Source organism: Bufo bufo, chromosome 6 (genome assembly GCF_905171765.1).
Source record: "Bufo bufo chromosome 6, aBufBuf1.1, whole genome shotgun sequence".
In the NCBI taxonomy this organism is placed as follows: Eukaryota; Metazoa; Chordata; class Amphibia; order Anura; family Bufonidae; genus Bufo; species Bufo bufo.
Window position 1 is genome coordinate 84560895 of NC_053394.1, and position 25580 is coordinate 84586474.

The 25580-nt window shown below is 44.6% G+C and overlaps 1 protein-coding gene across 1 annotated transcript in view; it reads left to right on the forward strand.

The window, feature by feature from the left end:
• The window catches only part of ASAH2 (N-acylsphingosine amidohydrolase 2), an 84430-nt gene that overhangs the window by 27314 nt on the left and 31536 nt on the right, over nucleotides 1-25580 (forward strand). Inside the window, exons 6-12 of the mRNA XM_040438310.1 lie at nucleotides 46-123; nucleotides 1069-1189; nucleotides 2330-2455; nucleotides 23077-23163; nucleotides 23466-23570; nucleotides 24001-24082; nucleotides 24334-24449. Of these exons, the coding sequence (XP_040294244.1) occupies nucleotides 46-123; nucleotides 1069-1189; nucleotides 2330-2455; nucleotides 23077-23163; nucleotides 23466-23570; nucleotides 24001-24082; nucleotides 24334-24449 (715 nt within the window). The remainder of the gene's footprint in view (nucleotides 1-45; nucleotides 124-1068; nucleotides 1190-2329; nucleotides 2456-23076; nucleotides 23164-23465; nucleotides 23571-24000; nucleotides 24083-24333; nucleotides 24450-25580) is intronic.

Sequence of the window (25580 nt, forward strand, 5' to 3'; positions counted from 1 at the left end):
TCAGTCCATATTTACTACTGACAATCATATGTTGGCTACATGCAGATATCCATCCGACACAGACAAAGATGTGGTGATAATGAAGATGGTGGACATGAACGGTGTGGATGTGGGACTTGTCAGGTAATCACAGAGCACATATAAACTGTAAAGATATCTATCTATCTATCTATCTATCTATCTATCTATCACATACCTATGATATTATAATGTGTCCAGCAATATTGACCCCTTTAAGACGTAACTTTTAATAATAATTCATATTATATAAAATAATACCATTGTGGTGGTTCACCAGTGAAAATTGTGACAAACAGACAAACAATGAGAAAAAGATAAAATATGCTCCTGCATGGAAGCCAACCGTTGATGCAGTATTTAGGTGGTGAGTTTTGTGAGAGCCAGCCTGGGAACGCACCGTCTATGATGCCCCTGTGCTTGGTTCTTTCTTGTTTATAGGTGATACGTATCTTTGTCCACCTACTTATATACATCATCTGGTCTTATCTCATTTTGTGGGTTGGTGTCCGTGTGGGTACTCTGTTACCTGGGACACAGATTAATACCCGTCAGTTCTTGGGGAGCTGTGATAATCATTTTTGAGAGGAGGGTAAACGCAGGGCAGTCAGCCCAGGTACGAGGACAGGGAGTCTCCACCTTCAGGGGACGTCCCTGGGCTGAGGAAATAGTCAGGGTGAGCACAGGGATAGGTCAGACATACCTCACTGCTCCCCTTAACTGCCCTGTGTTTACTCACCACCTAAATACTGCATCAACGGTTGGCTTCCATGCAGGAGCATATTTTATCTTTTTCTCATTGTTTGTCTGTTTCACAATTTTCACTGGTGAACCACCACAGTGGTATTATTTTATATAATATGAATTATTATTAAAAGTTACGTCTTAAAGGGGTCAATACTGCTGGACACATTTCGACTTTATGATCCTTCTTTATTAAAAATTTACATTGATTTAGCTGGACATCTATGATATTATAACAAATCACTGTTCTTAACCTATAGATATTGAAGCCATGAAACATACTCATTATTTTGCTATTGTTTGCAGTTGGTTTGCGGTACATGCAGTCAGTATGCCCAATACTAATCACCTAATCAGTAGTGACAACTTGGGTTATGCATCTTACTTGTTTGAACAGGCGAAGAATGGGGGATCTCTGCCAGGCGAGGTAATAATTCTACTGAGCTACAATAAATAGCTAAATCAGATTGTAACTAAGGACTGCTGCACAGAGTAGGTAATATGTCAGAACTAATCATATAAAGAACAAAAATGGGTCTAACCTGCTTAGCAAAAAAATAATGCAACCCAGATAGAAATCTCCGATTACTGCAAAACTCGCCATGCAGTTATGTCTCAGGCAGATATGTAAATGATTACAGGTGTGGTCTGATTAGACACTGGGTCTTGATACAAGAGGGCGTAAAAGTCCTTCCCCTGCTCTCCTAGCTCTCCTATAACAATTCTCTCAGAGGCTAATTCTGGGTAGTGTACCTCTTGGTGAAAGATCGTAGACATGCCTCTACAATGCACCAGAAGAGATTTTTTCCAGCTGAAAGATTTTGAGAGGGGGCGCATCATTAGACTGAGGGAAGCAGAACAGTCATTTTGATGAATTCCCCATCATCTAGGTCATTGTAACCTAGCTGTTAGGTGGTATTGGGAGCAGTAGTTACATGAGGGCCCCCACACATGGCGAACAGGCTCCGGGCGGCCCGGACAGAGCACCAGTAGAGAGGATGAGCAGCTCCCACAGTTTTATTGTCCACCATCCATACACACTGCTCTGGAACGTTATCCTGACAGCTCTTTGCTACCTTTTAAATCAGTCTTCCTGTTTCCTCGTCCAAATGCAGGTAAATAAACTGCTAAAATGGAACAAGTCACTGAGAGTATTACTAGTATTTTGTGCAGAGTGCATGTAGAGAGTGGCAGAAAGTCTATGAGGTGTAACTTCAGCCAACAGCTGCAGAGCAGGAAGTGGTAGATCTGACGGCTGGGACCCCCATTGATCACAAAAATAGGGATCTTGTTTCTCTGAATGAATAGCAGCCGGCTGAGCATACAAACTGTTGCTCCATTCATTCTCTACATGACTAACAAAGATAGTTGTGTACCCTGCTTGGCTATTTCCGGCAGTCCCTCGGAGTGAATGGAGCAGCAGTGCACATACTCATGATCAGTGGAGGTCCCAGCAGTTGGACCCCCAATGATCAGATCCCCAATTCTGTGCACAGAGGATAAGTTTGTAATGTGAGAATCCCCTTTTAAGTTATATAAGATAATCATTGTAGTTATATCTTTGCAGGGATCATTTGTAGCAGCTTTTGCATCAACAAACCTTGGAGATGTCACCCCAAATACTAAAGGACCTCACTGCATAAATACTGGTCTCCCATGTGATAACCCAACCAGCACCTGTCCAGAAGGAGGGGTATGTCACACTTTCGTTATTAGAACCTTCTAATAAAATTTAAATTGGTTGTAAGAAATTAGAAAGAAGGGCCTAAAGGGATTGTCTCACCTCACCTTGGTGGCATATCGCTAGGATATGCCAGCAAAGTCAGATAGGTTCAGGTTTCACCACTGCGACCCACATCTATCTCTAGAATGAGAGCACACTGTGCATGCGCGGCTGCCCTCTCATTTCTAGGGTATTTCCGAAAATTGCTGAACGCTGGCTTTGCTATTTCTGGCAGTCCCACAGAGGTGAATGGAGCAGTGGCAGCACTTGCGCAGTACTCTGTACATTCATTTCTATGTGATTTCCCAAAATAGCAGAGCGTGTTTGCTCAACTATTTTCTATACTCCCTTAGAAGTGAATGGAGAGTATGCCGCGCATGTGTAGTGTACAATTGGTAACTTTGAGGGCCCCCTTCTACAGATGGGTGAGGTTTAAGAGATGGAAACTGCACCTATCTGACATTGGTGGCATATCCTAGTTGTGTCTGAGTTGACACAACCCCTTTAAGGAATTAGGGCCCCCCCATCCATGGACTCACTTGAATGCAGCCATTGGACAAGAGTGCAGTGGCGTGCCTAGGGTGTTTGGGGCAGGTCCTTTCTCTGGCACTCCCCCCCCCCCACAATACTTAAAAAAAATTGTACCCCCTCACAGTAGCTCACAGTAGTAATGCCCTCATTGTACAACCTTCAAAGTATTTTGTACAGATGTGTGCCCCCTCACAGTATAGTAAAGCCCTCTGGCTCTGTGCCCCCTCCATAGTAGAAATGCCCATTGTGCCCCCTTCACATTAGTAATGCCCTCTGTGCCCCCTCCATAGTAGTAATGCCCTCTATGCCCCCTCCTTAGTAATAAAGTCCTCTGTGCCCCCTGCTTAGTAATAAAGTCCTCTGTCTGTGCCCTCTCCATAGTAATAAAGCCTTCTGTGCCCTTTTTGTATAAAAAAAACAAAAAAAAACACAGCAACTACTCACCTTGTCCTGTTCCTGAAGCTCACAGTCTGCTCTTCCCTGCAGGCACAGATCGTTCTGCAGCACGGTGTGGGTGGGGCTTATGCAGATTTACAGGCTGCAGGCTCCACCCACGCAGGCCGGCAGCGAGATCTGTGCCTGCAGGCTGAATGGTGGAGCAGGGAGAAGTCTTCCTGCTTCACTATTCTATGCCCCGCTGGCCTGAAGGAGGGGAGGAGCGTGGGGAGCTGAGCAGTGAGGGACAGGACCCAGCGCTCTAGCAATGAGTGCTTCCATCTGTATTGATGGAAGCGCTCATTGCTTCTGGCACCCCCCTGGGCGGACCGCCCCCCATGCCCCCCCCCCCCCCTCTTAGTACGCTACTGCAAGAGTGCCACTGTTTCTGGGAAAATTCTGGCCTTTTTTTTTCTAATCTCATCCAAGATTTTCAAAAATGGATAGTTTATTTTTTATTTCTAGTTTATTCCAAATCATGAAGTTTACAGACAAGATAGTGAGTAAAGAGGCCGTAAACATATTTGAGCAGCCTCTATTGACAACACTTTGAATGACATTAGAACTGGTGCCAGTGCCTTACACTCTTAATCAATGGAGGACGCATACGGATAGGTCTGGTCACATGATCATCAGTCAGCGGCATTTTGGGACAGAATGCTTTATACAAGAATTAAGTAATTTAAAGCACTGGACATCAGCGCCGGTGGTTTCATAGCAGGATATCTCGAAATGCCTTCATGTGCTGTGCCCAGCAGATGTGCAGAAAAAAAGATATAGTAGTCAACCCCTTTCACAACCAATTTTAGAAATGTGAAAAGTAATCTTTTCTTCTACATTACTAAAAATAATTGGTGACTGATGAAAATCCACTCCATTAGTCAGAACACTTATGGAGAAATCCACAACGAAATCTGCATTGAAAATCCACACCATCCTATGTAAAGGTTAGGTTGAAATCTCAGTGTAATCAAGCACTTTTCAGGAGCATGTGTATTGCCACGGTCCTGGAGGAACAGATCAGAGGTTGGGAGTGGTAGTGGCTCTGGGTTCAACAGTCATCCTCATAAATCACAGTGCCAATCCTCCCACCGATGCTCCCTAGGGCAAGGCAATGACAGGAGGGTGCACCCTTTCTTCCCTCGGGGCACACCTTGATGTTGAGGCTCCTGTCTGATAGTAGTTGGGGTGCTCTTGGTGATATGAGTTTGGTGCTGATGCAAGGCAGGAGATATAGGCAGTATCGGACTGGGGTGCCTAGGGCCCACCAGTAAAATTTACTTTGGAGGCCCACCATAAGGATACAGTTAAATATTACCTGCTCACACAGCAGCAAGATGCTACCAGATAATTGAATATGGGAGTCCCTGCATCAACTTTGAGAAAGTAGGTCCTGGGTAAAGATGAGCGAATCGACTTCGGATGAAACATCCGAAGTCGATTCGCCTAAAACTTCGTTCTAATACTGTACAGAGCAGGAGCTCCGTACAGTATTAGAATGTATTGACTCTGATGAGCCAAAGTTGTTACTTCGCGAAGTTCCGCGAGACTTCGCATAATAACTTCGGAAATTAATTTATATTGTAAAAAAACTTTTCCCGAACTCGGGTTCGGTTCCAAGTGGTAGCTTGGAACCAAACCCAAGTTCGGGAAATGTTTTTTTACAGTATAAATGAATTTCTGAAGTCATCGGAGCTCCTGCTCCATACAGTATTAGACCGAAGATTTATGCAAATCGACTTCGGATGTTCCATCCGAAGTAAATTTGCTCATTTCTAGGTCTGGGGAAAAGAGGATACGGGCTAGCTTTCCTCTATACCTAGAAGTCATCTCAGCTCTGATCCTAGCGACCCCCACGCCGTACCGCCCCGCCCCCTGTGTTTCTGCACATCGCGCTCAAACGGAGTGCATAAAAGAAATAATATCAAAGGATGTGTTCACATGTAAAAGTTTTATTGTCCTGATGAAGGGGGCAGTTCGCCCCTGAAACGCGTCGACTTTTGAATAAAAGATTACCGTTCATGGTAACAGTGTAGTACGGAGTGCTTTTCTGCATCAGTGCCGCTTGGAATGGTCTGAATTCTTTTCTCAACCAATCCTTCCTTATCCCATTGACCGTGAGCCACGGAAAAGGGCACAGACCTGGGCAGCAGACGCAGAGTCCTTCCCGCAAGCTGGATGGGAAAAATCCAGCAAGTCGATCTATACAGTAGGTGTTGTGACTCATCACAACCCTATATGGTAAGCATAATCAGTGTATTTGCATTATCACTACTTGTAAGGTTCTACACACGAAGCGCTGCCTCCTCTTCTCTTTTTTTCTCTTCCATATAATAATAAACTCGGGAGTTTCTTTAATAATCTATCAAGTTTTTTAGATGAACATAGGCTGGTTGAGGTGCTGTACGTTGAATATATGTATGTAGTGCAGTAAGTCTACTGTGTTATGTGCCACTTGTGCAGAGGGTGGGAGACTAGGCACCCACCTTGCTCAGGGGCCCACCAGGGAATTCACCTGTACCCCTGTGGGCCAGTCTGAGCCTGGATGTAGGTGCTGTGGCCGGTGAAGGGTGCTGAAGTCAATAACCAGGCCAGTTGTAGAGAAGTAAAAAAGTCTCTCATTAAGCCTCTCATGTCTAAGCGCGTATATACATAAGATAAGGACCATTCTTTGTTCTGTGTGGTGGCGGATATGTGTGGGCTGGCATGAGGAAATTCAATTAGACATGGTCGTCACAGGTGTTGAATTCCTCCGAGATCCATGCCTCATTCATTTTTAGAAATGTGAGGGAGTACACACTGTCATGAGCTAGGCGAGTGCGCTTATCGGTCATGATCCCCCCTGCTGCGCTGAACGTCCTTTCGGACAGGACACTCAACGAGGGGCAAGCCAAGAATTCCATGGCAAATTGTGCCAGCTCTGGCCACAGGTAAAGCCTGCACACCCAGTAGTCCAGAGGTTCCTCGCTTCTCAGAGCGTCCACATAGGCCGTTAAACCACTTGTTTTGCTGTGGGTGGAAATTCCTCTGCAAGAGCCCGCAACAGCAGAATGCAGCATCTCTCTTAGCAAGGCCTGGAAATGCTGCATTCTGCCAGTAGTCCAGAGGTTCCTCGCTTCTCAGAGCGTCCACATAGGCCGTTAAACCACTTGTTTTGCTGTGGGTGGAAATTCCTCTGCAAGAGCCCGCAACAGCAGAATGCAGCATCTCTCTTAGCAAGGCCTGGAAATGCTGCATTCTGCCAGCCCTCTGTGATGCTGGTAACATGTCCGCTATTTTGTGTTTGTACCGGGGGTCTAAGTACATTGCCACCCAGTACTGGTATTTGCCCTTTATGCTTTTTATACGGGGGTCCCTCTTCAAACACTGGAGCATGAAGGACCCCATTTGCACTAAATTGGAAGCAGTGGAGCGCCCTGGCTCCTGCTCATCATCCAGGAGAATATCGTCCTCGGTCTCCTCCCCCAGCCACGGACAACACCAGGGATCCCCGAAAAGTTTAAAGTCCCCCTCAAACCCTGCTCTTCTTGCTCCTCCTTCTCCCCCCAGCCACCATCCTCTTCTGACTCCTCTTCGGACTCCTGCTGACTTGTCTCAGATGGAGTAGCCCCCCCTGGGAATTTATTCAGCATTGCGACTTCCTCATCTTCCAGCTCCTGCTCCTCGACGGCTTGATCAATGACACAACGCAACGCATGCTCCAGAAAGAAGGCGTAAGGTATGATGTCACTGATGGCGCCCTGGCTGCGACTGACCAGTTTGGTGATCTTATCAAATGGTTGCAGCAGTCTGCATGCGTTGCGCATGAGCAGTAACTGTCGCGGTGAAAAGAAACCAAGCTCCCCAGAACCTGTCCTGCTGCAGAGTTCGTACAGGTAGTCGTTAACGGCACTTTGCTGCTTGAGCAGCCTATCAAGCATATACAAAGTGGGGTTCCAGAGCGTCGGTCTTTCACAAATAAGACGTCTGACGGGCAAGTGGTGTCGCCGCTAAATGTCAGCAAGGCGAGCCATGGCCGTGTAAGATCTTCTAAAATGGCCAGAGATTTTCCTGGCCTGCCGCAAGACGTCCTGGACCCCGGGGTATTTGTCAACGAATTGCTCCACGACTAAGTTCAGGACGTGTGCCATGCACGGCACATGTGTCATTTTGCCCTGTTTCAGTGTGCTCAGCAGATTGGCACTGTTGTTGCACACCACTTTACCAACTGTCAAATTGATAGGCCTGTGACCGTAGAGCTGAAAGCAGTGCAGGACCGGTGTGCACAGCATGGCAATGTCTCACCTGGCATGTTGAATAGGTTCTGGGGAGCTTGGGGGATGCAGCAGAAGAGGCGGTAGCAGTGGAAAAGGAGGAGGGAGTAGGTGTAGGAGAAGAAGAGACAGGCCTGCATGCAATCCTTGGCGGTAAAACCAAATGCACATGGGAGCCACAGGTTACATGCTTGACGGCCGTCAGAAGGTTCACCCACTGGGCAGTAAAAGTTATGTACCTTCCCTGCCCGTGTTTGCTAGACCACGTGTCTGTAGTCAGATGTATATTGGCACCGACACTGTGTGCCAGAGATATATTCACTTGCTGCTGAACGTGGCCATATAGCTCTAAAATGCCCTTCTGGGAGAAATATTTCCTTCCGGGACCTTCCATTGCGCTGTGCCAATAGCCACAAATTTTCTAAAGGCCTCTAAGTCCACCAGTTTATATGGCAGTAGTTGGCAGGCCAGCAGTTCCGACAAGCCAGCGGTCAGCCATTGGGCAAGAGACTTATCCGGCGTCATCAACTTTTTACGCTCGACGACTGCACGGTGAAAGGTGGAGTGGAGCACAAATGGGAGAAGAGAGGAGAAGGAGAAGAGGCAGGACGTAGAGCGCCAGAAGTGTGGCTTTGTGGGTTCTGACGGCTTTGCTCCCACTGGGCTCAGTGATGGGAGTCCAGGTGCCTTATTAAGGCAGTCGTCCCTATGTGAGTGTTGGGTTTACCGCGACTTATGCATTGACAGCATAGGCTGCAGATGGCAACACTGTTAAAAAAAAGCCCACACTGCGGAGCAATGTGCCGGCATCCTGGGAGCACCAGAAATGACCGTGCATGGTGGATGGCTCGCTCCATATACATTTGCAGTCTGATTTTTGCCTACTGTGCCCTGCGAGCTCTGCCTGCTTCTCCTCCTTCTCCTCCCTCACTGCTGCTCCGTCTCTTCATCTGAACTCCTCCCCTCTTTCTCTCTTGTGGGCACCACGGACATTAGAGATCTCGGAGTAGGCAGCAACAGCAGGGACCACCCTTCTTGGGCTGATCTGGGTACTGTTGTCAGACCGCTGGGTGGCGGCCGTTGCAACCTCCTCCTCCTCATTCGATGTCAAGAATCGCTGTGCATCGGTAAGATCTGGGAATGGATGGGAAAATAATTCCTCTGACTCGAGTAGAGGGGCTATGGTGGTGGTGTATTTGGGGGTGCACACAGCAGATAGTTAAGATGGGTGCAGATAGAGGATAAGGAGGGTGCAGAAGTGAGCCACTGAACCAACTCTGGTGTGCCCTTTAAAGTAATGGCACGCACCTTCTCCAACTTCCCACTTAAGCTCTGGCCTGGTGCACCTGCCCGACCCTTGCCACCCCTTCGGAATGGCCTGCCTTTTCCTCTGCCTGTCATTTTCAAAATGACCCTGTGCCAAAGTCCCTAGAGAAGAGCAGTATTTGTAGAAGCAGGTATATCGCAGGCCTCAATCAATATTTGGTGGAAGATAGTATATCAAACCCCTTAATCAGTATTTTGTGGAAGCAGGTATATCGTAGGCGTCAATCAATATTTGGTTGAAATAGGTATATCGAACCCCTTAATCAGTATTTTGTGGAAGCCGGTATATCGCAGGCCTCAAACAATATTTGGTGGAAGCAGGTATATCAAACCCCTTAATCAGTATTTTGTGGAAACAGGTATATCACAGGTCTCATTCAATATTTGGTGGAAGCAGGTACAGTACAGACCAAAAGTTTGGACACACCTTCTCATTCAAAGAGTTTTCTTTATTTTCATGACTATGAAGGCATCAAAACTACAGGGAGTGCAGAATTATTAGGCAAGTTGTATTTTTGAGGATTAATTTTATTATTGAACAACAACCATGTTCTCAATGAACCCAAAAAACTCATTAATATCAAAGCTGAATATTTTTGGAAGTAGTTTTTAGTTTTAGCTATTTTAGGGGGATATCTGTGTGTGCAGGTGACTATTACTGTGCATAATTATTAGGCAACTTAACAAAAAACAAATATATACCCATTTCAATTATTTATTTTTACCAGTGAAACCAATATAACATCTCAACATTCACAAAATATACATTTCTGACATTCAAAAACAAAACAAAAACAAATCAGTGACCAATATAGCCACCTTTCTTTGCAAGGACACTCAAAAGCCTGCCATCCATGGATTCTGTCAGTGTTTTGATCTGTTCACCATCAACATTGCGTGCAGCAGCAACCACAGCCTCCCAGACACTGTTCAGAGAGGTGTACTGTTTTCCCTCCTTGTAAATCTCACATTTGATGATGGACCACAGGTTCTCAATGGGGTTCAGATCAGGTGAACAAGGAGGCCATGTCATTAGATTTTCTTCTTTTATACCCTTCCTTGCCAGCCACGCTGTGGAGTACTTGGACGCGTGTGATGGAGCATTGTCCTGCATGAAAATCATGTTTTTCTTGAAGGATGCAGACTTCTTCCTGTACCACTGCTTGAAGAAGGTGTCTTCCAGAAACTGGCAGTAGGACTGGGAGTTGAGCTTGACTCCATCCTCAACCCAAAAAGGCCCCACAAGCTCATCTTTGATGATACCAGCCCAAACCAGTACTCCACCTCCACCTTGCTGGCATCTGAGTCGGACTGGAGCTCTCTGCCCTTTACCAATCCAGCCACGGGCCCATCCATCTGGCCCATCAAGACTCACTCTCATTTCATCAGTCCATAAAACCTTAGAAAAATCAGTCTTGAGATATTTCTTGGCCCAGTCTTGACGTTTCAGCTTGTGTGTCTTGTTCAGTGGTGGTCGTCTTTCAGCCTTTCTTACCTTGGCCATGTCTCTGAGTATTGCACACCTTGTGCTTTTGGGCACTCCAGTGATGTTGCAGCTCTGAAATATGGCCAAACTGGTGGCAAGTGGCATCTTAGCAGCTGCACGCTTGACTTTTCTCAGTTCATGGGCAGTTATTTTGCGCCTTGGTTTTTCCACACGCTTCTTGCGACCCTGTTGACTATTTTGAATGAAACGCTTGATTGTTCGATGATCACGCTTCAGAAGCTTTGCAATTTTAAGAGTGCTGCATCCCTCTGCAAGATATCTCACTATTTTTGACTTTTCTGAGCCTGTCAAGTCCTTCTTTTGACCCATTTTGCCAAAGGAAAGGAAGTTGCCTAATAATTATGCACACCTAATATAGGGTGTTGATGTCATTAGACCACACCCCTTCTCATTACAAAGATGCACATCACCTAATATGCTTAATTGGTAGTAGGCTTTCGAGCCTATACAGCTTGGCGTAAGACAACATGCATAAAGAGGATGATGTGGTCAAAATACTCATTTGCCTAATAATTCTGCACTCCCTGTATGAATTAACACATGTGGAATTATATACATAACAAACAAGTGTGAAACAACTGAAAATATGTCATATTCTAGGTTCTTCAAAGTAGCCACCTTTTGCTTTGATTACTGCTTTGCACACTCTTGGCATTCTCTTGATGAGCTTCAAGAGGTAGTCCCCTGAAATGGTCTTCCAACAGTCTTGAAGGAGTTCCCAGAGATTCTTAGAACTTGTTAGCCCTTTTGCCTTCACTCTGCGGTCCAGCTCACCCCAAACCATCTTGATTGGGTTCAGGTCCGATGACTGTGGAGGCCAGGTCATCTGGCGCAGCACCCCATCACTCTCCTTCATGGTCAAATAGCCCTTACTTTCAAAGTTTTCCCAATTTTTTGGCTGACTGACTGACCTTCATTTCTTAAAGTAATGATGGCCACTCGTTTTTCTTTACTTAGCTGCTTTTTTCTTGCCATGATACAAATTCTAACAGTCTATTCAGTAGGACTATCAGCTGTGTATCCACCTGACTTCTCCTCAACGCAACTGATGGTCCCAACCCCATTTATAAGGCAAGAAATCCCAACCTGACAGGGCACACCTGTGAAGTGAAAACCATTTCAGGGGACTACCTCTTGAAGCTCATCAAGAGAATGCCAAGAGTGTGCAAAGCAGTAATCAAAGCAAAAGGTGGCTACTTTGAAGAACCTAGAATATGACATCTTTTCAGTTGTTTCACACTTGTTTGTTATGTATATAATTCCACATGTGTTAATTCATAGTTTTGATGCCTTCAGTGTGAATCTACAATTTTCATAGTCATGAAAATAAAGAAAACTCTTTGAATGAGAAGGTGTGTCCAAACTTTTGGTCTGTACTGTATATCTAACCCCTTAATCAGTATTTTGTGGATGCAGGTATATCACACCCCTCAATCAATACCGGTATTTGGTGGAAACAGGTATATCGAACCCCTTAATCCGTATTTTGTGGAAGCAGGTATATCATAGGCCTCAATCAATATTTGGTAGAAACAGGTATATTGAACCCCATAATCAGTATTTGGTAGAAACAGGTATATTGAACCCCTTAATCAGTATTTTGTGGAATCAGGTATATTGTAGGCCTCAATCAATATTTGGTTGAAACAGGTATATCGAACCCCTTCTTCAATATTTTGTGGAAGCAGGTATATCGCAGGCCTCAATAATATTTGGTGAAAACAGGTATATCGAACCCCATAATCAGTATTTTGTGGAAGCAGGCATATCGCAGACCTCAATCAATATTTGGTGGAAACAGGAATATCAAACCCCTTAATCAGTATTTTGTGGAAGCAGGTATATCACACCCCTCAATCAATATTTGGTGGAAACAGGTATATCAAACACCTTAATTTGGATTTTGTGGAAGCAGGTATATCACAGTCCTCAATCAATATTTGGTGGAAGCAGGTATATCAAGCCCCTTAATCAGTATTTTGTGGAAGCAGGTATATTGCATCCCTCAATCAATATTTTGTGGAAGCAGATATATCGAACCCCTTAATCAGTATTTTGTGGAAGCAGGTATATCACACCCCTCAATTATTTTTTTTGGGGGGGGGGGGGGGGTCAACAGGTATAACACACCCGTTGCAATTAGTTGTTCCTATAGCGTTTGTCCCTCTATATAGCTGCAGTTTCGCAGCAGAACCGCACACAACTGCAGCACAATACAAATGCACTATAATATGCTTTCTATGTTAAAAAGTATATTATAAATATATCACACCCCTCAGTATATCACACCTATCGATATCACACCTATACCAGTCCTTAAAAGGACTTTTGTGGCCCTATTAGATAGCATTTGGTGTCCCTAACAGCCTGTCCCTGCTCCACAAAGCAATCTCTTCCTACACTGGCAAAACACAGAATGTAAAATGGCTGCCATATTGGGTTCTTTTATAGGGTGGGGGTCTGTCCATGTGCTGAAACATCTCAATTGGCTGTCCTGTCCCACCTGATGGATGTGTCCTGGGTCAAAGTTCAGCGCAATGGAAAAGAATATGGTGACAGCGGACATTGTCATATGTTCGCATGATCGGCGAATCGGGAACGCGCAAAGTTCGCCGCGAAACAACCGCCGGGCGAACCGCAAGGCCATCTCTATTGATCAGTGATTGTGAACCAAAATCAGGAGTGAAGGCTACTCAGAGGTATGGTATAATGGAAAGATTTGCATCTCTTCTGTGTCTTTGGTCTGCACCTAGTTTTGGCTCACAATCACTGATGGAAATCACTGATCAAACAATAACTGTGTAAAAGAGGCTTAAGTGTGGAAGGGTGTATTACCAATATCCCCTTCACTGCAGTATAGTCTTGCCGTAAACCATTAAATCCATATAGATTTTTTGCATTGTGTATACAACTCCTTTAAAGTGGTATTTATAAAAAAAAATAGAATTTCGGTTTATAAACAGTTAACATAATATGTGGAAACTGAAAAGAAGATTGGCTTTAATGTCCAACTAAGCCCGTTCAGCTGGAAAATCAATAGGTATAAACATCATCACTATTAAATTGATTTTTAAACTAATGCAGCCTTTTGCTATGCAGAGGTTTTATCATTTTATGGTTGTGGAAATTGGTATAAAATTTAATTTCTTCAGGGGATCTGAATACAGGGATGTCTGCAAATTGATTATTTTTTAAATCTACAAATATAATGGCCCTTAGAGAGACACAGTAATGGAAAAGTTTCATATCAGGCCATCCTGTAGAATACAAAATATAAATCCTCTTGTGGCAAACATAGCATTAAATAAGAATATGAAGAGGCTGAATTATAGGTTGAGTTAAAGAGGACCTTTCACCGCTCCTGACATGCCTATTTTAATAGATCCATGTGTTCCCCACGTACTAACAATTCTGGAGCATCTATTCTTATGTCTGTATGTTGTGCCATTCCTTTATTATTTGCACTAGAAGTTATGAATGAATTGCTATTAGCCTTCAGTAAGGGTACAGAGGGGAGTTAACCAGTTGGGGGGGGGGGGGGGGTGTACCTGCACAGTCTGACAATGGCAGACTGACAATGACAATGGATAGAGTCAGTCTGTGCAGGTACACACCCCCAACTGGTTACCACCCCTCTGTACCCTTACTGCAGACTGCTAGCAATTCATTCATAACTTCTAGTGCAAATAATAAAGAAATGGTACAACATACAGACATAAGAATAGATGTTCCAGAATTGTTAGTACATGGGGAATGCATGGAGCTATTAAAACAGGAATGTCAGGAGTAGTGACAGGTCCTCTTAATCAATTACGGTACATGATATTGAAGGTCTCACGGGCCAGTAATGAGAAAATAAAATAAATGCTTTCACCCTGGCTTGTTTAGTGGCCTTTTTTTTGTCTAATTGCTTATCTGTAAAAGTTAGCAAGTAGTTCTGATGATAAATTGAAACTTTTGTATATTTACCTCTAATGGTATGTATGTACAGAAAGTAAGAATTGTCAAGAAAACTGGAAGTAATAAAATAATATGCTCTTTAAAGGGAGATATTGGTAGAATATACTATCGCTTACTTATTAATGGGGGTCTTCATGCCAACAAGGCTGTTTAAAGGGTTTATTACATTTATCACACTTAACACATCTCAAGTCGAATTCGCATGGATCAGCGTCGCAGGATCCTGGTCTCCTCCTCTTCTGAAAATGCAGCTTCCACCAATGTCACGTTCCTTAACAGGGTTTCTGGTCCAGGATATGGACAGGACATCACTTTTGCTGTGGACAGTGGGGTCAGCATTATTCCCCTCCCCGGTGCATGCACAGATGCAATGGATTCAGGAGTTTGCGTGTGCACCATGGAGAGGAATACTTCTAGCCCTGTCCATAGCAAAAGTGATGTCCTTTCAATACCAGATTCTCGAGTGGCTGATCAATTTTACATCGAAACCTATTTACTGTACACTAACACTTATCTGGCAGATTTTCTGACCAATCATTGGTCACATGGCCATTCACACCCTATTAGTCTGACTGGACAAAAATTGGTCAGATAATCTGTTGGTGTAAATGCACTCTTAAAGTAAGAGTGGGAAATCCCTTTAACCACCTCCCGACCGCCTGGTTGATTCATTCCTCCTGGACGCATCCGTGCGTCATCTCGCGAGACGCGAGATTTCGCTCAAAGCCGGCCCGCGCATGCGCATCGCGGGCCGGCAAAAGTTAAAGAACAATTTCGTCACCAGCCTGCCAGCAACGATCATTGGCTGGCAGGCTGGCGATTTTCAAAAAAACGAATCACAAGCCGTATAACAGATCATATTAGTAAATATGATCTGTTATATGGCTTGTCTGCTCCTCTGCTGGTCCTTTTCGTTGGTTGGATCCAGCAGAGCAGTAGAGATCACAGTGAGTAGCACCAACAGTACACTTTAGCCCCAGATCACCCCCCTGCACCCCAATTAACCCTTTGATCGCCCCTGTCAATCACTAGTGAAAGGAAAAAAGCGCTCAGTGTAAACCATGGGTGTCAAACATGCGGCCCGCAATGAATATCTTTGCGGCCCGGCAAAGATATTCATTGCTCTGGTTACCTGGAGGCGGGCGGAGATAAAATAAAAAAGTCAGAGGCGGTCCAGGAGCGGTTGAAGGATGGCGGAGGCGGTCCAGGAGAAGTTGGAGGCGGTCCAGTAGCTGACAAGCGGTCTAGGAGAGGATGGATGCTGGCAGATGCGGTCCAGGAGCAGTTGGAGGCGGTCCAGGAGATGATGGAGGCTGGCGGAGGCGGTCCAGGAGAAGTTGGAGGCGGTCCAGTAGCTGACAAGCGGTCTAGGAGAGGATGGATGCTGGGCGGAGGCGGTCCAGGAGCAGTTGGAGGCGGTCCAGGAGAGGATGGAGGCTGGCGGAGGCGGTCCAGGAGAAGTTAGAGGCGGTCCAGTAGCTGACAAGCGGTCTAGGAGAGGATGGATGCTGGCGGAGGCGGTCCAGGAGCAGTTGGAGGAGGTCCAGGAGAGGATGGAGGCTGGCGGAGGCGGTCCAGGAGAGGATGGAGGTGCGCAGAGGTCAACGTCACGTCCTGATGTGACGTCATCAGGCTCCGCCTTGAAGGAGTTCTGACACATGCTGCGGACGGCGCCATTGCGGCTATAGACGCAGGGTACCAGATTCACAAGGTAAGAAAAGTAAATATTAATGCTAATATTGTCGTTTGAATTTTTTATTTTTTTTTAAAACAGTGAATGGGGTCTTGTGCAGGGGGGATATGGGGGCAAAAGTGGCATGGGGTGTTGTGCAAAAGGGGCATGGAGTGTTATACAAAAGGGGCATGGGGTCTTGTGAAGGGGGTCATGGGGTCTTGTGAAGGGGGGTCATGGGGTCTTGTGAAGGGGGTCATGGGGTGCTGTGCAGGGTGGCATGGGGTCTTGTGAAGGGGGTCATGGGGTGTTGTGCAGTGGGGCATGGGGTCTTGTGCAAAGGGGGCATGGGGTCTTGTGCAAAGAGGGCATGGAGTGTTGTACAAAAGGGGAATAGGGTCTTGTGAAGGGGGTCATGGGGTGCTGTGCAGGGTGGCATGGGGTCTTGTGAAGGGGGTCATGGGGTGTTGTGCAGTGGGGCATGGGGTCTTGTGCAAAGGGGGCATGGGGTCTTGTGCAAAGAGGGCATGGAGTGTTGTACAAAAGGGGACTAGGGTCTTGTGAAGGGGGTCATGAGGTGTTGTGCTGGGGGGCATGGGGTCTTGTGCAAAGGGAGCATGGACCAGACTGATGAGGTTGAGACCAAAGGGTCTTTCAGAAGAAGTGTGGGCGACCTGGCCAGCACAGTGCAGTGGTAAAAGGTGCAGAGGCGGCTTGGGGAGTCGAAGCCTACTGAGAGCAGGTTGCTCCGGACTCTTTTATTATTAATGGTAGAGCTGTCTGTTGGGGAAACATTCCAACAGCTGACAGGGTGATATGTTTGCTGGCATTTGATGTTTAAAATAAATAAAGCTGTGGCCGTTGCCCTTACCCAACAAACCTAGGTCTCACTTGTGTTATTGGGCAACGGGATGTTGGGGGTCAGCAGTCATGAAACAACAATGTTGTTCTATGAAAATGTACGATTTTTTTTATTTTTTTTGATGCGGCCCACATAAACCTAAATTTTGTTTTTTTGGCCCATGTTAGCCTTTGAGTTTGACATGCTTGGTGTAAACTGTCACTTTTTTTTTTCAATGGTATTGACTGTTAGGTTTTAGGGATAGTTTAGGCCCCTTGGTTAGGTAGTTTAGGGATCAGTTAGCGCCCAGCCCACCGCACCGCAGTCACTTATTCGCTGTTTAGCGTATCGCTAATCAGCATTTGTACTTTTATAGTATCTGTAAGTGATCAAAACTGATCACGGTCAGATCTATAATAGTATTAGTGTCACCTTAGCTCGCCCTCCACCCAAAACGCAGTGTTTGCCCGATCAGGCCTGATCGGTCGCCCACACGTGCGTTCACCCACGCCCGCCCCACCGCAGTGACAAAAAATTATTATTTTTTGATCACTGCACATTCACTTTACACGCGCTGCGGCGATAAAAAAATCAGTTTTGATATTTTTTATCAACCGCAGCGGCCTCCGGTACTTCGCTAGCCTCCCATTTGTAAGACAGGCTTGCTTTTTTTCTTGGGTAGTCTCAGGGAATACCCCTAAATTTAGTTGCCCAAATGTCAAACAGGGGGTATTCTTCTGAAGAGGCCTACAGGATTCTGACCCAGTCGGATGAGGAGTGGGAACCCTCATCTGATGAATCTAGCGGGTCAGAATATGAACCTGTAGAAAGCAGTGGCTCTCTGACCCAAAGTTCGGATGAGGAGGCTGAGGTCCCTGATAGCACCAGGCGTACCCGGCCCCGTGTCGCTAGACCACAGGTTGCGCAGGATCCGCTTCAAGAGCAGCAGAGTGGGGCTGGCGCTGCCGGATCACGTGGTGAGGCATACACCAGCAGCGCAGCCCTTCCTGGACCTAGTACCAGCACTGCCGTACAACATGGTGAAGTAGCGAGCACCAGAAGGGCAGTTGAAGCTGGTACGGTGGCACGTGCAGTAGTTACCCTGTCGCAGCCACCGCACAGACAGGCCCGTAGAGCCCCTAGAGTCCCTGAGGTGCTGGCAAACCCTGATTGGCAGTCACCAACTTCAGCCGCACCATTAGTTCCCCCTTTCACCGCCCAGTCTGGAGTTCGGGTTGAGACAGCTCAGATCGGTTCGGCCCTGGGATTTTTTGAGCTGTTCTTGACTGCGGAGCTCTTAGACTTAGTTGTGGCAGAAACAAATCGGTATGCCACACAATTTATAACCACAAACCCGGGAAGCTTTTATGCCCAGCCTTTCCGGTGGAAACCAGTCCAAGTTTCCGAAATTAAAATTTTTCTGGGCCTTCTCCTCAACATGGGTCTAACTAAAAAGCATGAATTGCGGTCATATTGGTCCACGAACCCAATTCATCACATGCCCATGTTCTCTGCTGCTATGTCCAGGACACGATTTGAGACCATCCTGCGTTTCCTGCATTTTAGCGACAACACCACCTCTCGTCCAAGAGGCCACCCAGCTTTTGACCGGCTCCACAAAATTCGGCCCCTCATAGACCATTTCAACCAGAAATTTGCAGATTTGTATACCCCAGAGCAAAACATCTGCATAGACGAGTCCCTAATACATTTTACCGGGCGCCTTGGCTTCAAACAATACATCCCAAGCAAGCGTGCCCGGTATGGGGTCAAATTGTATAAGCTCTGTGAAAGGGCCACAGGCTATACCCACAAATTTTGTGTCTATGAGGGAAAAGATCAGACCCTGGAGCCGGTCGGTTGCCCTGACTACCTGGGGAGCAGTGGGAAGACAGTCTGGGACTTGGTGTCACCCTTATTCGGCAAGGGGTACCATCTTTATGTGGACAATTTCTACACAAGTGTGGCCCTCTTTAGGCATTTGTTTCTAGAACAGATTTGCGCCTGTGGCACCGTGCGACCTAGTCGCCGGGGCTTCCCCCAACGGCTCGTTACCACCCGTCTTGCAAGGGGGGAGAGGGCTGCCTTGTGTAACGAAGAACTGCTCGCGGTGAAATGGAGAGACAAGCGTGACATTTACATGCTCTCCTCCATTCACGCAGACACGACAATCCAAATTGAGCGAGCAACCCGTGTCATTGAAAAGCCCCCCTCAGTCCACGACTATAATTTGCTCATGGGAGGGGTGGACTTCAATGACCAGATGTTGTCTCCGTATTTAGTGTCCCACAGAACCAGACGCTGGTATAAGAAGGTGTCTGTATATTTGATTCATTTGGCTCTGTACAATAGTTTTGTTCTCTACAGTAAGGCTGGGAGAACACGATCCTTCCTAAAATTCCAGGAAGAGATCATCGAGAACCTCCTGTATCCAGAAGGTTCCGTGGCCCCATCCACCAGTGTAGTTAGCCGTCTACACGAGCGACATTTCCCCAATGTCGTTGCCGGTACCTCAACCCAACCGTCACCCCAAAAAAGATGTCGTGTCTGTAGCAGGAGTGGAATAAGGCGTGACACCCGCTATTTCTGTCCTGACTGTCCTGACCACCCTGCCCTATGCTTAGGGGAGTGTTTCCGGAAGTACCACACACAGGTACACCTAGCATAGGGATCACATCTCACCAGGACAGGCACACAGGGCTATTAGGGCCCATTCACTCACAGCTGCTGCAAACGTCTCCTTTCACATGGGACAAAGTGCATAACGCACTTCGCCACATCTTTGGGCGGTTTGCGCTTTGCACATTGACCCATGGGGAAGGAGAGGTTTGTTCTATAAAGGTAAAAAAAAAAAAAAAAACACCAGTAAGCAAAAAGATTAATGTTCAGTTCAAAAAGTTAAAGTTTATATGTTCTGTTCCAAAGTTAATAAAATTATTGCATTGCGGCCTGTTTTTTTTTTTTTTTTTTTTTACCTTCCAGGTGGACCAACCGATCGACTAGCTGCAGCACTGATGTGCATTCTGACAGAAGCATTGCGCTGCTGTCAGATTACACGCAAGTCGGTGTATGTGGCGCTGCAAGATGAGATTTCTCCTCTGCAGTAAAAGATACGTTTGCCAAGGCATATGAGCTGAGGAGGTGGCGGTGTTCCTATGCTTTGGCAAACACTTTGTATATAAAAAAAAAAAAAAAAAATCCCGGCAATGATTTATTCATCCACATCGATTGATGTGAATGGAGAAATCGGGTTTGCCAGGGCATACGAGCTAAGTGGGTATGGATGTTGGGCGGAGCTCCTATGTCCTGGCAGACGCCTTTCCCCTCCTTTTTTTTTTTGGCAGAGATTTTTTCATCCACATTGATCGATGCGAATGAAGAAATCTGTGCCGTTCATTTTTTTCTTTCAGCCCAGAGGCTGTATGCTCAATATAAGGAGAATAGCAGAAACTCCTAATGCTGGCCATACATGTAATGATTGCGGAGACCCTCAAATGCCAGGGCAGTACAAACACCCCACAACTGACCCCATTTTGGAAAGAAGACACCCCAAGGTATTCACTGAGGGGCATATTGAGTCCATGAAAGATTTAAATTTTTGTCCCAAGTTAGCGGAAAGTGAGACTTTGTGAGAAAAAAAATAAAATAAATCAATTTCCGCTAACTTATGCCAAAAAAAAATATTCTATGAACTCGTCAGGCCCCTCATTGAATACCTTGGGGTGTCTTCTTTCCAAAATGGGGTCACATGTGGGGTATTTATACTGCCCTGGCTTTTTAGGGGCCCTAAAGCGTGAGAAGAAGTCTGGGATCCAAATGTCTAAAAATGTTCTCCTAACAGGAATTTGGGCCCCTTTGCGCATCTAGGCTGCAAAAAAGTGCCACACATGTGGTATCGCCGTACTCAGGAGAAGTTGGGGAATGTGTTTTGGGGTGTCATTTTACATATACCCATGCTGGGTGAGAGAAATATCTTGGTCAAATGCCAACTTTGTATAAAAAAATGGGAAAAGTTGTCTTTTGCCGAGATATTTCTCTCACCCAGCATGGGTATATGTAAAATGACACCCCAAAACACATTCCCCAACTTCTTCTGAGTACGGCGATACCACATGTGTGGCACTTTTTTGCAGCCTAGGTGGGCAAAGGGGCCCACATTCCAAAGAGCACCTTTCGGATTTCACCTGTCATTTTTTACACATTTTGATTTCAAACTTCTTACCACACATTTGGGCCCCTAGAATGCCAGGGCAGTATAACTACCCCACAAGTGACCCCATTTTAGAAAGAAGACACCCCAAGGTATTCGCTGATGGGCATAGTGAGTTCATGGAAGTTTTTATTTTTTGTCACAAGTTAGTGGAATATGAGACTTTGTTTGAAAAAAGAAATCATCATTTTCCACTAACTTGTGACAAAAAATAAAAAATTCTAGGAACTCGCCATGCCCCTCATGGAATACCTTGGGGTGACTTCTTTCCAAAATGGGGTCACTTGTGGGGTAGTTATACTGCCCTGGCATTCTAGGGGCCCAAATGTGTGGTAAGGAGTTTGAAATCAAATTCTGTAAAAAATAGCCGGTGAAATCTGAAAGGTGCTCTTTGGAATGTGGGCCCCTTTGCCCACCTAGGCTGCAAAAAAGTGTCACACATGTGGTATCTCCATACTCAGGAGAAGTTGGGGAATGTGTTTTGGGGTGTCATTTTACATATACCCATGCTGGGTGAGAGAAATATCTTGGCAAAAGACAACTTTTCCAATTTTTTTATACAAAGTTGCCATTTGACCAAGATATTTCTCTCACCCAGCATGGGTATATGGAAAATGACACCCCAAAACACATTACCCAACTTCTCCTGAGTACGGTGATACCACATGTGTGGCACTTTTTTGCAGCCTAGGTGGGCAAAGGGGCCCACATTCCAAAGAGCACCTTTCGGATTTCACCTGTCATTTTTTACACATTTTGATTTCAAACTTCTTACCACACATTTGGGCCCCTAGAATGCCAGGGCAGTATAACTACCCCACAAGTGACCCCATTTTGGAAAGAAGACACCCCAAGGTATTCGCTGATGGGCATAGTGAGTTCATGGAAGTTTTTATTTTTTGTCACAAGTTAGTGGAATATGAGACTTTGTTTGAAAAAAGAAATCATCATTTTCCACTAACTTGTGACAAAAAATAAAAAGTACTATGAACTCACTATGCCCATCAGCGAATACCTTAGGGTGTCTACTTTCTGAAATGGGGTCATTTGTGGGGTGTTTGTACTGTCTGGGCATTGTAGAACCTCAGGAAACATGACAGGTGCTCAGAAAGTCAGAGCTGCTTCAAAAAGCGGAAATTCACATTTTTGTACCATAGTTTGTAAACGCTATAACTTTTACCCAAACCATTTTTTTTTTTACCCAAACATTTTTTTTTGATCAAAGACATGTAGAACAATAAATTTTGAGAAAAATTTATATATGGATGTCGTTTTTTTTTGCAAAATTTTACAACTGAAAGTGAAAAATGTCATTTTTTTGCAAAAAAAATCGTTAAATTTCGATTAATAACAAAAAAAGTAAAAATGTCAGCAGCAATGAAATACCACCAAATGAAAGCTCTATTAGTAAGAAGAAAAGGAGGTAAAATTCATTTGGGTGGTAAGTTGCATGACCGAGCAATAAACGGTGAAAGTAGTATAGGTCAGAAGTGTAAAAAGTGGCCTGGTCATTAAGGGTGTTTAAGCTATAGGGGCTGAGGTGGTTTAAAACTGCGGATCCTTGTCCTTTAACCAAAACAGACATGTCCGGAGAGGACAACCCCATTAAGTAACCCTTCTAATAAGTAGAAATTGTCCAAAACAGAGAACCCTTTTTATACTGAAATTTCATACCTAATGTCCCAAGAAACAAAATAAATATAAACTGTGTTAAAACTGAGAACTGAAGAAAATAAAGCCAGTTTATAATTTTTTTTAAATTTATTTACTATTAATATCATTAATAATAATTCTCTAAGTGATGACACTCAAGTGATGCTTGAAGTCCCCTAATTGTGTTTCTTTTCTACTTTAAGGTCACAACATGCATTGCAACTGGTCCTGGAGAGAATATGTTTGAAAGCACAAGGATAATTGGAGAACAAGTATTTGAGAAGGCCATGGTAGACTCATTTTTATCCTATTTGAATTGATGAATGACTCCTGAACTGCAAAGGCTAGGAATAGAACATAGTATAGTTCAGTGAATAATATAACTGGTATATATACCCTTCATTCATCTACTGCAAAAATCTAGGCCCCATTCTCAGTTTTTCCAGTTTTGCTATATTATTCTCCTGAATTCTAGAAGGGCATACTATTCTATACACATTGGATGGTTATGAGAAGAACTTGATATTGTGTTCTTGTCTGTCGCCTTTTGCTGTCTGGTGCTGACATTCTTTTTTTTTTGTGTGAATGAAAGGAGTTGTATAATTCATCTGCCAAAGAAATGTTGGAGACTGTGAACTTTGCTCACCAGTGGGTGGACATGAGCAATGTCACCGTGAAGCTTAATGAAACTCACAATGTAAGTACCAAATGCATATCAAATAAAGTTCATGTAAAGTTTTAAATGAATAGACCTCATATTTTCTTACTTTTTCCTTGTTTGACATCTTTACAGTTATATAAATGTATTAAAAGTAATAAATGCCATTGAAATAACTTAGTTGGGTCTAGTTTTATTGTATGTGTTTAGAAATTTAGAAAAAGCCAGTGTGACTTATACCAGAAACAGCACCATTCTCATCCTAGGGATGTATAAGGTGTTGCTGTGCTAACCATTGAGCCATTTTTAAAGAGTAGCTTCTCTTAGACAACAATAATGGAATATATTAGAAAGGGTTATTGTACTGTGGATGTCATATTTTGTATGCATATTGGGTGTTTAGATCTTCTATCATGATTCAGAACTTCATCAGATACTTGTTTTGACTTTGGCTTCAATTTCTTCAAAGGCAACAACTTGCAAACCTGCACTTGGTTATAGCTTTGCTGCTGGGACTATCGATGGTCCTGGATTGATCAACTTCACCCATGGTGAGGATTTTATTCTGCTTATACCTTGTAACTTAACAAAAATGTCAAGTACCTTGCCAAATATGAACTAATGATATCTGATGTATCAGTTAGTGGTGTTTGAATTTTATGGGATTCTGAATGAAATGTTCATTTCTATCCTATAAAGTGGTCATTTATGATCCCGTTGAAATATCCTGCAAAATCCCATTTATTTATGAGAAGGGACACACCTTTAACTGTTATAAGAAGGAGATAACTTTTATGTGCAGGAATGACTGAGGGAGATCCATTCTGGGATGCTTTACGAGATGCACTTCTTGGAGTTCCATCAAATGAAACTACGAAATGCCACCAGCCTAAGCCCATCCTGCTGAACACCGGAGAAGTATGTATGATAACACCTTTTTACCTTTTTGAATACTGACACTTCAAATGCCAAAATCCTAATTTACACAAACGTTGCACTGTATTATAATACTAGAGGGTAAGGTTATATATTCAATCTATCTGAATTCTTGGAAAATGTTCAGGTAAATACAACAGCTTGGTGAGCCACCAGCTACTCTGTACATAGGTAGACAGGAGAAGACCTATATTTGGTGCAACAAGCCGCAGGGGAGTCTCAGCGCACAATGGATGGGAATGGAGGTAGTGGCCGTGGGATCAGTAGTAGTACTCACGGTACACAATGGCATTCCTCACTTCGGCTCTCCCTGGGCTGTGCAAAGTGAATGGAGGATGCACCTTTTCTACTCTGGGGGCACTCCCTGACTTTCCAGGGCTCCTGCCTGGTGGTAGTTGTAGTTTCCTTGATGTTAGGCGATTAGCAGGGTACAAGACTGGAGTACAGATGCAGGCTGGTAGATGGATGATGGAGTCAATAATCAGACCTGATGTTTGCAATAAATAAGGTCTTTCTTTACTAAATCAATGATGGGAGTAGTAGTATAAATAGCAGCAAAAGGTATAGTTCCATAGTATATCACAGTATAGTCTCTTCCTAATAGCCGTATATGGGCAGCAATTAACAATGATGGTAATAGTAGTGTTCCCTGACTCTCCTTCTAAGGACACTTTGCAGTCTCTACAAACAACCGTAGATGTACTATTCTGTTGTTGTAAACTTTTTGGCAATTCCTGGCTGAGGAGTGCAGATGTACAGTAGATCCGGATGGCCAGTCCGTCTCAAAGTGTGGTGGGTACCAGAGGCAATGAACCCTTTCCACAGTAGTAAATGAGAGAATACCTTGCTAACATTATCTAGTACAGCTTTTATTGTTCTGGACCTTCTATAGATGTCTAATCCTTTTCTTTTAGGTGTAATCTGGTAGCAGAGTTGGTTCTTTGGCAGGTGTAATCTCAGAGATAGAGGGTCTCTGGACTTAGGCATGGTCTACAGGAACTCTCACCCCCCCCCCCCCCCTTCTTGTAGCTCTACTCAAACTAGACTCCTAACTAACCAGGAGGCGTGTAAAGTCCATCACTCTGGTAACTTAAAAGTCTGCCAATGTTAACC